Source organism: Pterocles gutturalis, unplaced genomic scaffold (assembly GCF_000699245.1).
Source record: "Pterocles gutturalis isolate BGI_N339 unplaced genomic scaffold, ASM69924v1 scaffold236, whole genome shotgun sequence".
NCBI lineage: Eukaryota > Metazoa > Chordata > Aves > Pterocliformes > Pteroclidae > Pterocles > Pterocles gutturalis.
This window is the reverse complement of record NW_010105093.1, coordinates 697-14,509: the sequence shown is the minus strand read 5'-3', so window position 1 is coordinate 14,509 and position 13,813 is coordinate 697. Positions and strand designations below refer to the sequence as shown.

General features: G+C 54.7%; 1 protein-coding gene across 1 annotated transcript in view; it reads right to left on the bottom strand.

Annotated features, from left to right (window-relative positions):
* Window positions 1–163: 163 nt before the first annotated feature.
* Window positions 164–13,813, bottom strand: part of NUP160 (nucleoporin 160kDa) — a gene marked incomplete at both ends in the record, with an annotated part of 14,320 nt that continues 670 nt past the window's right edge. The window contains 17 exons of the mRNA XM_010087233.1: window positions 164–289; window positions 531–672; window positions 948–1,049; window positions 2,107–2,230; window positions 3,245–3,355; window positions 4,101–4,161; window positions 4,765–4,925; window positions 5,046–5,151; window positions 5,238–5,334; window positions 5,987–6,081; window positions 6,192–6,287; window positions 7,181–7,300; window positions 7,552–7,650; window positions 10,085–10,154; window positions 10,832–10,991; window positions 12,486–12,556; window positions 12,879–13,012. Coding sequence (XP_010085535.1) covers window positions 164–289; window positions 531–672; window positions 948–1,049; window positions 2,107–2,230; window positions 3,245–3,355; window positions 4,101–4,161; window positions 4,765–4,925; window positions 5,046–5,151; window positions 5,238–5,334; window positions 5,987–6,081; window positions 6,192–6,287; window positions 7,181–7,300; window positions 7,552–7,650; window positions 10,085–10,154; window positions 10,832–10,991; window positions 12,486–12,556; window positions 12,879–13,012 — 1,875 coding nt within the window. The remainder of the gene's footprint in view (window positions 290–530; window positions 673–947; window positions 1,050–2,106; window positions 2,231–3,244; window positions 3,356–4,100; window positions 4,162–4,764; window positions 4,926–5,045; window positions 5,152–5,237; window positions 5,335–5,986; window positions 6,082–6,191; window positions 6,288–7,180; window positions 7,301–7,551; window positions 7,651–10,084; window positions 10,155–10,831; window positions 10,992–12,485; window positions 12,557–12,878; window positions 13,013–13,813) is intronic.

The window sequence follows — 13,813 nt, the reverse complement described above, 5'->3', positions numbered from 1 at the left end:
ACATCTGTTTGTCCTACGAGCCCCATGAAAGGGTCCCCTCGTCTCCAGGGTGGGTTATCCACACCTGTTTCTCCTGGAAGCACCATCACCCCACCTCCAAGCGGGATCAGCCCCAAGGAGGGGTCCCTGGTGCCCTCTGCCCCAAGGAGGGGTCCCCGCTCACCTCAATCCCGAAATACTGGTGCCCTTTGCCCAGCACGGCGTCTACATACTCCAGGACCAGCTCCACAGCCTCCTCCAGTAGATCGTAGTTCAGATAGAGACGCAGCAGCTCGGCAGCGTCCACCTTCTGCAAGCAGAGAGGGCTGGTGGCAGCCAGGGAAAGCTCGCCACAATTCCCACAGTAACCTGTCCCGAGCCTCGGTAACAGCCACAAAGCAGCCGGCACGAATTCCCGGAGCTGGGAACGGGAAGGTGGGGCAAAGCTTGCAACAAGGAGAGAAGGGGACAGCGCAGCTCGGGGACAGCTGGAATTTTTGGCCGGCAAGCAGCATGTGCTGAGCGGTGACCCTGACCCTCGCCGTTCTCACCTTGTAGCTGTTAATGAGCCAGTTGGGCAGAGGGATCCCGTGCGCCAAGAGCTTGTTGATGACGCAGCGATGGTACAGGCTGTTCTGGGATGGGTAACGCTCCAAATAGGACGACAGCAGCCGCCAGGCTTCATCCGTGGAGCTGCATGGCAGAACCCGTGCCAGCAGCCCCTGCCACCGTCTGCAAGGGCACCACATGCTCCAGGGGACCTGTCCCGCTGCCCGGGTCCAACACAGGCTGGGGACAGCGTGGTGACAGCACAGAAGCATGGCTCTCCCGCTGTCCCAGTCCCACAGGTCTGCTTTAAGGGGGTTTTAGGAACCTCTGATCCCCAATTCCCGCAAGAGTTTTCCCTCCAGGACTCTCACTCTCACACAGAGCGGCTCCGCTCTTCTCCCCCCCAGCCCAGGACCCACCTGGACTCTTTGGTGGTGACCAGTGCGGAGAGCTGGTTTGCTGCCAGCCAGTCCCAGGCCTCTGCCTGCGCCACCTCCCCGCCCAGCTGCAGCTTGATGCACCTGCAAGACAGAGCGGGACAAAGGCGGGTGCCTCCTGAGCCCCTTCACCCTGTCGGCATCAACCCACCCCGCGCAGGGCTGCTCCTGAGCAACCGCTCTGAATTAGCCGGCCTGGCAGGACGCGGCGGCTATTAGAGCGATTTCTAAGCTGCTCTTAGTGCCTGAGAGGAATTAATAATGACTCTGGTGTCAGCAGGCTTTAGGACCCAAGCTTGGGTAAGAGATGCCCTCCGTGAGTCCAGCTGCAGGAGCAGGTTGCAGCAGAGCTCCCGAAAAACAGAGAGGCAAAGGGGAGGAATCCTGGGGTCGGAGGTGAGGCATGAGAGCCAACGGCCAGCACAGAGACCAGACTGAGGAGCAAGTGCTCTGTCAACCGCTGTTTGAGAGCCGCTCAACAGCTCAAATCCGTGAGCAGCTCAGAGGGCAGCAGCAGGAGCGTGCCGTCAGCCAGCTCACCAGGAAGGTCACAGAATCCCAGAAGGGTTTGGGTTGGGAGGGACCTTAAAGCCCATCCAGTGCCACCCCCTGCCATGGGCAGGGACACCTCCCACCAGCCCAGGTTGCCCAAAGCCTCATCCAGCCTGGCCTTGAACCCCTCCAGGGATGGGGCATCCACAGCTGCTCTGGGCAACCTGGGCCACTGCCTCACCCTCGGCACAGGAAAACATTTCTTCCCAAGATCTCATCTGATCTGCCCTCTTCCAGTTTAAATCCACTCCCCCTTGTCCTGTCACTGCATGCCTCCAGATGATGGCGGTGCCTGTGTCGGGATCACCTCTGACTGTCAGATCCCAGCTCTCTCCCCTGAGACCAGGGAGAAATCTCCCCCTCCACTACCTGCTCAGGTTCCCTTATTTTTCCTTTTCAGGTGTGAAGAGCCAGTTCCACCTCAACCCCCCGCAGCCAGCAGCTGCTGTGGCACAGAGTGAGCGGCCCCGGCGAGCAGACAGGTCAGGACAGCGCTGGCTTCTGACTCCGCACCCTGCCGAGCCCCACGCAGCACATGTCCCTCCAGCCGTGCGTCACCCCAGGTGGGGAGGAGACGCTCGTTACGTACTTGAAAGTGAGTCCCTCAAACACGGGCGTCAAGGGCAGCTTGAAGGTTTGGCACAGAGTGATGGCAGTGTCGAAGAGGCCGGCCCGCACCAGGAGAGCAACCGTTTCCTCGGGTGTAGAGTTCCCTGCAGGGAAGGAGGACCAGGTAAGCACCTCTCCCAGTCACACCCCAGTGCTTACTGGGGCCTAACTCCGCACAATTCAGCAGCAGTTACAGCCCCAACATAAGCCACCCCGCAGCAGCACTTCCCATCGCACGGCCTGAGGCTTTCGTGGCCTCGGGAGAATCCCGTGAGCCCAGGAGCCATCCCCAGAGGGACCACACAAAGCAGCAGCGACCCACGGGGCTGTCCCCGATCAGGTGCCAGCTGCAGAGGGACACAGGCAGCAGCGTACAGCCCGCAGCCAAATCCTGCTGCTGTTGAGGCGATCGCGGAGGGGACAGCCCTGTCCCTGGTGCAGCTGGGCTGTGTCCACGTGAACAAGGCATCAGCTCGGCTTTGCCAGCACAGGCAGGAGGAGAGATGAAACAGTGGCACCCGGCTCCCTGCTTCTCCAGTTTGCCCTCAAACCAGCTGTTCGATCCTTTCCCTGCAATCCCTCCCCTCAAGTCATCTCCTCCTGATACATGTTGTGCAACTTGTATCAGAGTCAGGGTTGGAGAGTTGCAGCTTTTTCCTCCCCAAAAGGAACAACTTTGACAAACTAACACTGTGTCACAAAGCAAGATTGTCCAGGACAATAATTTAAGTCTCACAGCAAGTGTTTTTTTTCCTCAGGCTTTCTAATTCTGCTTCATCTGGGGGCGATTTCTGGCCAGACAAAAAGCTGCCTCTGTCCCAGCTCGTGAGCTCAGCCCCGGCCCCATGCTGTGGAGTGCTACTAGAGCCTGGCAAGGCAAACAATGGTGGGAAACTTAAAATCGCTTCTCCTCATCTGCCTCTCCAACGCTGATGAGCTTGGTGGCAAGATTTCACGCTAGGGAAGCGAACTGAACCGTCCCTTCCAGCTCCTGGGCTTGGGTTTGCGTCTGGGTCAGAAGAAAATTGCCGTTTCCTCACCTGGGCTACGACTGAACGCGCTGTAACCAGCACAAAGCTCAGGGGAAGCGAGAGGTGGCTGCGCCGCGTCCCTCTTACCTGCCACAGCCGCTGCCGGCAGGTCATGCTGCACCAGCGTCAGCCGGATCTGGGCCAGCACACACTCCCTCTCCAAATCCTCCAGCTCCAGGATCTCGATTTGGCGAGTGGCTGTAACAGACGGACACAAGGGGCTTTTAAAAAGGGCTCCTCAGGCATCAGGCAAAACATCTGCACCCCTCTGCCACCCTCAGAGGAGCCGTACCACAGAAAGCACCGCAGGAGGGGTCGGTTTTCCTGCCTCTTCCTTACTACCTCGAACTGTGCCCGTCTCCTTGACCCAAACCTCCCGTTCCTCCCCTCTGAGAGATCTTATCTCATGTTTGGAAACAACCGCTGATGCCTGGGCATATGCTACCAAAGAGCTCGTTCAGAAATAATTGTTTTAAAAATACCTGACCTTACATTTTTCTATCGTAATGCTGAGGATGCCGAGTCTAACCCGACGCCACCACCCCGTGCTTGGTGGGCACAGGCAGAGCAGAGACCTCACCAGCAGAGACTCACAACGTCAGCAGGGTTTCCAAGAGCACAAACAACATGTCTTGAACAACTAGAAATTGCCTCAAAAGGCTTTTTTTTAATTACAAGTTATTTCCACTGAGAGCAAAAGTGCTGACAAGACACCAAAGTGCAGAGGAGTGTGGACAGAAGCTCCTTGGGGAATAGCTGTTATGTGGCAGCACATTGCAACCGGAGACACTAACACCAGGAGAGCTAACTGGCTTAAAATCCCCCAAATTCTTGATCTGGCAGAGGTGAGCGCTGCCCTGAGCCACCTCCCAGCTCAGGCGGGAGCAGCAGAGCTCTGAGGCCAGGGAAGGAGTCAGAGGAAGCGCCAGGACCGGGCACTTACCCGGGACAGCCGTGCACTCCCCATCGTGGCTTCTCTTCGGCGATGCTCCGGGGCGTTCGTACTTGCAGGAGAAAGCAGAAAGAGGGTTTACGTCCACCTGGTTTCCAAACGATACAGCCTCAAGAGCAGCTCTGCATTTCAGGCCTTGATTTGAATCAGAAAAGCCGTACAACGACCCGGCAGTTCAGGTTACACTTATCTCTGGCTATCAGAAACACAGCACAGCGTTAGCCGATCAGGCTGCGGCCACCACCTCCCCGCAAACAGATTGGAAACACAAACCACGTTACAGTTAATTCTCTTTCTGACTGGTATTCTGGCTGTTCAGCCTCCCCAAAAAGATTTGCTCTGTCTTCAACAAAAGCTGATATATTCCCACAAGCATACACCAGCCCCCTCCCAAAAGCTGCCCTGCCTCCATCCTGCTCCAAAAAGGGGCAACAACAGAAGGGTGACGGGTAGGACTGATGTCTCTGCTGAGCAGGGCAAGTCAGCACTGCAGAAGATGGCCAAGAAGACGAGAGTAGCAAATTGAGAAGGCCAATGCCTCTACTGATAACATCAGAAAGGATTTTGGAAGCTCCTTCCCTAACACACAGCTGTAAGCTCCCCCACAGTCCGTAGCTCAGGCCAGAGGCTCCACAGGAAGCTCCGCGGTTCCTACCACAGCTCCAGAAGCCGGCTGCACTATCCAGGCGTACTCCGGGCGGATCAACCGTAAGCAGTTAATAGCGGCGAGAAAACAATTTCCCTGTTTCTGGAGCCCTCGGAGCGTCCGCACCTCCCTGCCCAGGCGCATGCCATACTCAAACATCACCGTTCCAGCTGAGGAGAGAAGGGAAATACATCAGCCAAGAGCCAGGACAGGCCAGCCCCTGACAGGGGTATGGCAAGCGGTGTCCCAGGGGGTCTGTGACACCACAACGTGCCCAACCGGAGCCTCACCCTTGCGGTAGTTGTGGCGGTAAATGTGGAAGGCATAGAGCAGCTCGTAGTAATTGTGGGTCATCAGGTCCACGGCTCGAGCGTGCGATTCGATGATCCCCACGACCTGCGGCACACAGAGGCTCCAAGGGGTCGGCAATCCCTTTAAAGAGAGCGGCTGGGCCCCCTCTCCTCCCAGCCCAGGCCGATTACCTCGTTATGGAGGTTCACGTAGGGGAATTCCACCAGGTCCTGGAGCTGGGAGCGCTCGCAGAGAACCACCACTAGCTGGCGTAGACAGTCCAGCTGCCTGCCAAGAGAGAGAACAACGTTCTGGGGGAGCGGGGACAAACCCAGCTCCAGGGTGCAGGCTTTCAGCTGCGAATGTGCCGCTTTGTGACAAGCTCCGTAGGTTTCTTTCCAGTTTAGAGCCAAGAGGTCCCTTCAGGCTTCTCCTGGGCTGATCCTGGACGGCCAAAATCCTCTGCAAAGGTCTCTCAGGAAGGCAGTCTCCCTCCCTCAGCTCTCTTTGGTAGGATTTTCTTCAGCCTCAATTCTAACGCATTCCTACTTCCCCTCTGAACATCTGTTCCAGCCTCATCCCCCCCTCCTCTGCGAGGGTGAAGCTTCCTCCACCCAGTTCACTTCTCAGATGAAGCTGAAAATTCAGCTCCAGGTCTTTTCTTTCTTAAACTAAATCCACTAGACTCCTAAAACTTCCCAACACGATGCCACATGCCATCCTTGAGCCATTTTTTTGTTCAGCCTCCCCCCCGGCCCACTTTTCTCCTTTGAGATGGGCCAATCCCAGCTGTTCTTACAAAAATGCAGCGTGCCTTTTTAAACACAAGCTAAACCAGAACCCCTAACACAGCAGGCATCATAAAGCGTCAGTCTGACGGAAAAACTGGTACACGGACCTCCGAGAGAAGTGAGCATAAAGGCACAAAACTGTCACCTACCTGCTTGGATCTGGGTTTTGCGTTAGGGCCACATATGCTTCGCTGTTGTGTCCCAAATCCAAGTGATGTTTGAAGACGCAAGTCCTCAAAGTAGCCTGAAAACACCAAAGACACAAACCAGCATGTTTCGAGTTACACAACAAAAAAGAAATTCCCGTGTAAGCTCCCTGAAGAAATATGTTGATGAAAAAGCAGTGAGCCGTACCTGGCTTCTCCAGTCATCCGCCGACTCCATGATAGCCAGGGTGGCCAGCTGGATGACCAGCTCCGGTAACCCCACCATGTCCAGCAAGCGCAGAACCTGGAGAAGACAAGACTCTCACGCTGGCTGCAGTGGCTCTGAAGAACGGGTCGGGTTGGCGAAGGGGTTTTTTGTTTGTTTTTTAAGAGCTATTCCTGCCCCTACTAACCACAAGAGCAGTCAAAGGATTTTGCCAATGTTTCTAAGCGATCAGACTGGGAAAGGAAAGATTTTTGGTAAGTCACAGAGGCCTCAACCAAATCTCAGCACAACAGGCCCAGGCTACAGCTTTTTTGGAGGATTCATCTCTGCACGTGCGAGTTTTCTGAAACATTTTAGTGTTGGTGGTTATAGTAAACCCCTGCGACAGAGAGGTGAACGATCCTGTCCTGGAGGACGCCCACAGCTGTATTAGAGAGAGAAGTTCCCTCTCCGAGGGCACTCAACGATCCTCGTGTTCTCTGGATTTTCAAGCCAGGGAATCCCTCACAACGAGCCTAGGTCCAAGCTTGCAGCCTGTCTGAACCATGGTATTAAGCAAGAAGAAAGATGCTATCTCAGTTGAAAGACATTCATTTTAATTTGCCTCAAAGCTTAAGAACCTTCCCCTGAAGCAGCATCTTCCATCCAGCCTGGACATGTCTGGCTCCTGCCTCCAGCAGCTGGGTCTCACCCTGCCTCTTCCTGCTGGGTAACAAACTCCTCTGCTACTGGCACACTAAGAGGTGGAAAGTACCCAGCTCCCACGCTGCAGTCACCCTGCCATCACCCCCCAAAGAAAGAACACAGACTACATGGAGGTTTCCTCTCCCAAAAAATGTTTTCTGAGTCTCAAGCCACTTCCCCAAGCGCTGGGGCGGAGCAGGAAGCCTCTCTCCAAGTGGTGTCTGTGTGGAACGACTCGGGGCCAATTCACTGGCTGAGGACTGTCCGCTGGGGCGGCTCAGCCGTACCTTGTTGTAGTACTGCAGGCGCGGGGTGGAGACCACCTCACCCTCCTCGGGCTGGATCAGCCTGTCCAGGAACTCTTCCTTCCCCACCTCTGACGCAGCTTGGCAGAAACAGTCCAGAGCCTAGAAGCAGAGCAGAAACCCGCTCGCGTGTGCCCAGCCTGCTGTACTGGTGAGAGGACAGCGCTGCCTGCTCCAGCTCCAGCGTACGAGACTTGCTGGCCCCAAGCTAACGAGAACTTGCCCAAGAGCAGATCCCACCATCCCCTTCCAATCCCACTCTTTGCCCAAAGGAGGCAGAGCTCGAGATGGAACTTTCCTGACTCGCAGGATAAAGGTCCCAGACCCCTGAGGGAAGGAGACGAGGGTTTTACCTTGTGCCCCTCGCCCATGACAAGGTAGCACCGGCCCATCATGAAGCAGCAGGAGCCCATGTTCACGTGGCACCAGGGCTGCAGCAGGCGGATGTATTCCTACAGGAGAGGAGGAATGGGAGTTTCAATTCAGGTCAGCACTCGCTCGTGACCTGCAGGCAGCCAGTACCAGAGGAAGGGTCAGGTCTCCTAACACCAAAGCACCATTTTGGCGGCCCCTTTAGCTGCTGTGCTCCCACAAATCCCTCTCTTCCAGCTCGACGGCTGTTTTCCCCAGCCCCAAAGTCCCCTCAGTGCACAAATGCGGAGACGTGCCCCCGGGAAACAACCTGAACACCTCCAGTGTCTGTACAGAGCACCTCTGAAACAGCACCCAACATCCCCAAAAATCTGACACAAGGCTCTTTACAACCGTTGCACACCAGCTGTTGGGAACTGCAGAGGAAACGTTATCCTGGCGTGCACAGAGCCTGAACGGGAGCGTGTGTGCGCGAGGGCAGCAGGAGAAGAGGGAAAGCCGGTGTTTGAGGAGCAGTATCCGTGCAGCAGGAAAGGGAGAGCGGCCAGGGCAGACCACAGATTACAGCAACAAACCGGCAGGCACAGGGAAGAGTTCTGACGGCACCGAGGACACTCCGTAAATACAGCCCCAGCACAGCCACTGGCCAGAGCGATACGACTCAGCCTGGCCCCGTGCCCGCTCCACCAGGGTAATATAAGGGCTGCAAAGTGTCATCACCTCTCAGGAAGCAGCAAGGAGGCACAATGAAAATTCAAAAGCTGGCATCCCCTGTGCCTAGGACAGTGGCGTATGCTTTCCATGAGTGGAGAAGTGGAGATTTCCCGCTAGCAGGGCCCTGGGAGTCGGCGGGAAAGGAGGAGGAGAAGACAGGACCGGGAGGTGAAGCCAAGGTTTCACTGGCCGACCTGAACCTTCACATGTGCGTAAACCACCAGCACGTGTGCCTCGCCTACCCCGGCCACGGGTCCGCTAACAGCCACGTGGCAACGCACCCTCTGAGCCTGGATTCACCGCTCAGATTAGACAGCTACAACAGACAAATCCCACCCCAGGCTTGCTCGACAGCTTGCCGTACACAATAAATTACAAGGTGAGGTTTGGCCCTCGTCCCAGGCCACCGCTTTGGTCACTAGACCTTCTCTGTGCTCGGCCGTGACTCGCAGGGTGCCTCCTGCATCTCCACCTCGATTTGGGTCACCGTGCTCACGCTCGCAGCAAAGCTGGTGTTAGCTCCCTGAGGTCAATGCACTTAATCCAAGTTTACGTGACCGACTGGGATCAGTGAGCGTAGCAGAAGGTAGCAGGGAGGAGGCAGAGCCTGCTCCTGCAGAGATAAAAGTCTCTTGTATCTCCTCGAGGCGGGACACAAGTGAGGCGAAAGCAATGCGAGGAAATTCAAAGCGCGCTCGCACCACGAGAGCGCACAGATGCCAGGAGGCAGAAGGATGCTGCCCGAACCATCCTGGCATTTCCTGGCTCAAAAGCTCTGCAGATTTGACATTCTTTCAGTAGCAGCATGAACACAAAAAGAAAGCCGTTCAGCCCCCAGGTGTAAGGGGCTGTGAGAATAAAAGGTTCTGCTAAGCAGAGGAAAAAACATCTCGCTAATAACTGCCTGCTTAGCCCCGCATGCCTCGAGGACTGCCATCAGGCGGGGAATGAAACGCGTCACATGGCGCTGCAGAAAAGAAATCGTGCTGTTCAGAACTAGAGCATGAGCAGCTACAACTACCAAACCCCTGAAGAGCATGGGAAGAGACGGTGAAGAATCAACGGCCTGAAATACAGCGCTCTACAGAGACACCCTGGCTCTGCTGCCAGGATGCTGGGAGCGCAGGCGAGGATGGAAAGACGATGGATGTTTCTTACATCGTTTTTCATTAGTAAGGCCAACATTTAAGAAACAGAAACAGCACTTCTGCTGCTGGGCTGCAGACAACCTGTTTGAACAGTACCACCGAAAAGGCTATGGGTACATCATCAGCTAACAAATGATCAGGTTACGGGCTTGCTGTGATATTTAAACAAAGATATTTAAACAAAAAACATCCGCAAAGATGTTTCTTGCACAGAGCGTGACGCTGTCAGACAAGCCCTGGGAGACTGACCTCCTCCACAAAAAGGGCAAACGGTAATCCTGAGTGCTTCTGCCTGGATTTTCTTGAAAACAGATCAAAGAGGAAATGGATAAGACTACCATCTTGAATCATTTCCCCACAAACTCTCTGCAGCATTTTTAAGGTGTGAGATATTTAGCAAAAAGCCCTTCTGTCAGCAGAGGCTGAGGGGGACGCTGCAGGGAATGAGAGGAACGCAGGAAGAAGATGGAAGATATCTGCTACCTTAGAATTTGTTCACTAAGCTGACACTGTGATAGTTACAAGAGAGGTTTCTAACAATTCTCCAAAAAATAATCATTCCTTTCAGCCCATTTCATCTGCAGGACAGACTGCAGATGCACTCCTGCTCTTCCCTTTTCAGCTCCTGTGAGAGTCGGCGCGAAGCACTCACCTGCAGCTGGGTGTACTGGCAGCTGCCCATCAGGCACTCGGGGAAGAGGAAGCCAGGATTGCTCGGCCAGCTGAGCAGAGGTTAAGGAACAGAGGAGGATCCTGTACAGAGAGCTCGGAAAAGTAGTCTGAAAATTGGCGTGGCTCTCATGCTCAGTTTGTGGGGGGAAAGGAGAGGAGATTAAGCTGCTCTTTATACCAGTCATTATTCTGTAATAAGATTTATCCATATTAGAACAAAACCGTTACTACATCTAATCCACAACTGCCCAAACCTTGTTGCCCTTCCAAATGTCCCAGCGTCGCACTTCGCCAAGTCAAGTTGCTAGAGCTCAGGGGCTTAAAGTCAAGAACTCCAATCCCTTGTTGTGCACCAAAACGGGATGGATTCAGCGAAATCTTAAAATACCCTCAAATCCCGTTAACACTAACAACACTCGCTTGTTCAGGAGACTTGTCTCCAAAATTTGGGTGCGGAAAACATTGATTTTGGAACCACACAAGGCTCTGTGGCAGAGAGAGCCCCGAGCACTCTGCAGTCCACCACCCCTAACCCTCTACTAGCCCCAACCCTCCTTTCACAGACCCACCCACGCTCACAGCCTCAGGACCGGGACGGAATATGCAGCCTCCGTGAAATCTCGCACAACTCGTGCAGGGACTCCAGCACTGCCATGTCGTACAGGAACCCCCCCGGTTACAGCCCGGCAAGAGCGAGCACCTCGTAGCGGGTTTACAGCAAGGATACAGGAGGGGCAGAAAGTCCGTCACTATGGCAGTGATGAGATGGGGCCAGTTCAAACTCGTTTCAGCCAAAGAGGTGTTTGACTGCGAGAAGAGTCGAGATATGATGTGCCTTCTGGCCACGTCTTGAAAGAACAGCTCCACAATTGTTTGAGGGCCAGCTACTAAAAATACAAGTTAAAGGAACAGTGAGAAGTGGGCCCGCAGCAGACATCTCAGGCTTTCTACACCGTGCTGTGCCCATCAGCCCAAACACCACAGACAAAGTCAGAGCAAAACAATAAGCACGTTCAGCACTCAAACGTGTTCATTTTGGATTTCTCTTGCCGGCTGGTTAAGTCAGAGGGAGCAGCAGGAGATCAAAGAGCCACACACCACAACGTTTATTAACCACAACTCAATTATAACAAGAAAGAAAGGGGCTGTGCTCCCTCTCCAGTTGCGCTGTTGCAGCCCAGCTGCAGCTTTCCAGCACGAGCGAGGTTTTGTGGGGCAGGGCTGAGGCAGTGCTGACCTGGCTGCCTGGCTCTGGTCGAATGCCTCCCTCCTCATTCCAGCGCCCGAAGCAGCCCCGTCTCCCAGGAGCTAACTGTTCTCAACGCCTCTCCCCAGGCTGCCGCCTCCTTTCTCTCTTCCCCACGTTTCACATATTTTTCCTGAAGCGCGGTGGCCAAACAGGACTTTCCTCATGAGCCGGCCAAGAAATAACCCACGACGCTGGCGCACACAAAGGATGTTTTCAATTTCACTTTCACGCACTGACATTTACATCGAGGCAACTGCCTCCTGAACCGAGCCTCTCATTCAGGGAGAGTTCGGACTCCAACGAGCGCAGATGCCCCAGGCTTATCAGCGAGCGGAGGAAATCCTTCCCCAGCTCCCAGCCCTCCACACGTGGCACCGGTGCCCCTTTGTCACTGATTTTCTCAGCTCCCTCAGAAGTCTCAGCCTTGAAGTGCCACGCAGACGAGTTCCAGCAGGCTCTTACCTGTGCATTTTCTCCCCTACCCTGCTCAACACCTCCCTCTGTAACCACTTCAAGGCATGCATCCTCCTAATTAAGCTGCCTTATATTCTCCCTCATTAGGGTTTCTCCCCCAAGACAGCAACCCGAAGCGTACGTCTTTGCAGCACGACTTTCAACATGCGAACGAGTTACCAGCTCCCATTTCCCCCTTGAGGTACTGGCTGTGAGCAACACTCACGTCTGAATTGCAAAGTGTTGGAAGCGCAGACATGTTTTGGGGAAGTATTTTTACATTCGCTCGCTTCCTTGAGCGGCTGCTCATGGTGGGATAAAGGCCAGCGAGCAGGACAGACCTGGTCTGACCCCCTATGGCCACTCTAACATCCAGAAGTGAGAGGTGAGCTTTGCTGACGCTGCCGGAGCCAGAACAGACAATGTTTGGCCAAGCAAGGCCTTCCCATTCTCCTCAGGCTGAGAATAAGATCCACGCCTTTGGTTCAAGCCAAATGCTACAAGATATTTGGGTTTTGCTGCTGTTTTTTGGTGGACAGCACGACAAACATCTCTGTGTAAAGTGGGGTCATTCAACCACGCGCTCCACAAGGCATTTCCCTCGCGTGGCAGAGACACAGAGGGCAAGAGGTATAAATAACAAAAAAAACCAAGAGCTGATGAACCGTGGACACCTTACCTAGTTTGTGGGGTGTTAAAGCAGTGGTGTCTGCTAACTCCAGCACAGAGAGATGCTGCAGATTAGATTCCCTAGAGAAGAAAAAGCCGTCAGTGAAGAGACAAACAAAACGCCTCCTGCTTTAATCGCGCTCATTGTTCGACTCGAATGACTCCTACTGCTGAAAAAGGCAACAGCGCACAGAACAGCGAGACCTCACACAGCAGAATTAGCACAAGGCAAAGAGTCAGCTCAAAACATGGAAGGGAAAAAAAAACCCCTCCCCAGCACAACCTGACTCCTAGAGTGATACTCCCACAGCAACCACCAGCTTTTCATACCAGGAAGGGCATTTCGTGTGGATTTAAACAGGAACCTACACTCAGAGACAGAACGGGCATGGCAGAGACTCACAGTGTGTCGACAGGGACGTCCGAGGCCAGGCACTGGCTTGCCCACCGGATCAGGTAGTAGGAGAGCAGCAGGGGAGAGGTGCGGTGCAGCAGGTCCTGCTGGGACTGGAACAGCTGTCCCCCTCCCAAAACCATCTGCAAGCAAAGCACAGAGGTTGGCACGCCGAGAGGCCGAGCCCAGAGCAACGGCAGGATGAACGAGGTTTGTATGAGGCCTGGCTCATCCTTCCTGTGGACACCGAGGTGGTCAGTAGCCCAGTGGGGAACTCAACCCACCCAGGAGACCAGCAGGACTCTGGCACATGCTGGAATAACCCAGTCACAAATTGGTGTCACCCCTAAGGACCAGGGGGTGAGTTAACTCTTCCGGTGGCCCAGACCCCACGGGGAAAGTTTAACAAGCAAAGCCATGTTCACACTGAGCACTCCTCCAGCATGCTGACAGCAGGGACACCAGCAAAAAGGTGTTTTGTGCTGCTGCCATGATGGCACCGGGAGTGAAATGCCAGCTGTGCTGCAGAGCCCACCCCAGGGCCAACCCTCTGCCCAGGCATCGCATCCCCACATGCTCCCGCCAAGAGCAGCACAGCTGGGCGACACGGGAGGAAAAGCAGTTCACGCTGGTGGAGGACACAGTGCGTCGAGGTGGCAAAGCGTCAGCTCCTCGCCAAGCACACAGCAGGTCACGCGCCTCGTGAGAGCCTGGCTGCAGAAGGGCACCTTGCTGCGTCCTTTAAATGCTCCCAGGGCAACTTCATCCAGGAAGAAGGGGATTTATTTTCAACCAAGAAACTACCGCAGTAACTTTTCCATGTAAATAATATTGGTTTAAACAACGCTGTCCTTGTCCAGGGACTCGTTCTGCACCCCTGCGTCCACCCTGACCATCAGCACCGTTCCCCACATGGCCAAACGGAACAGGATGGACCCAGCTCC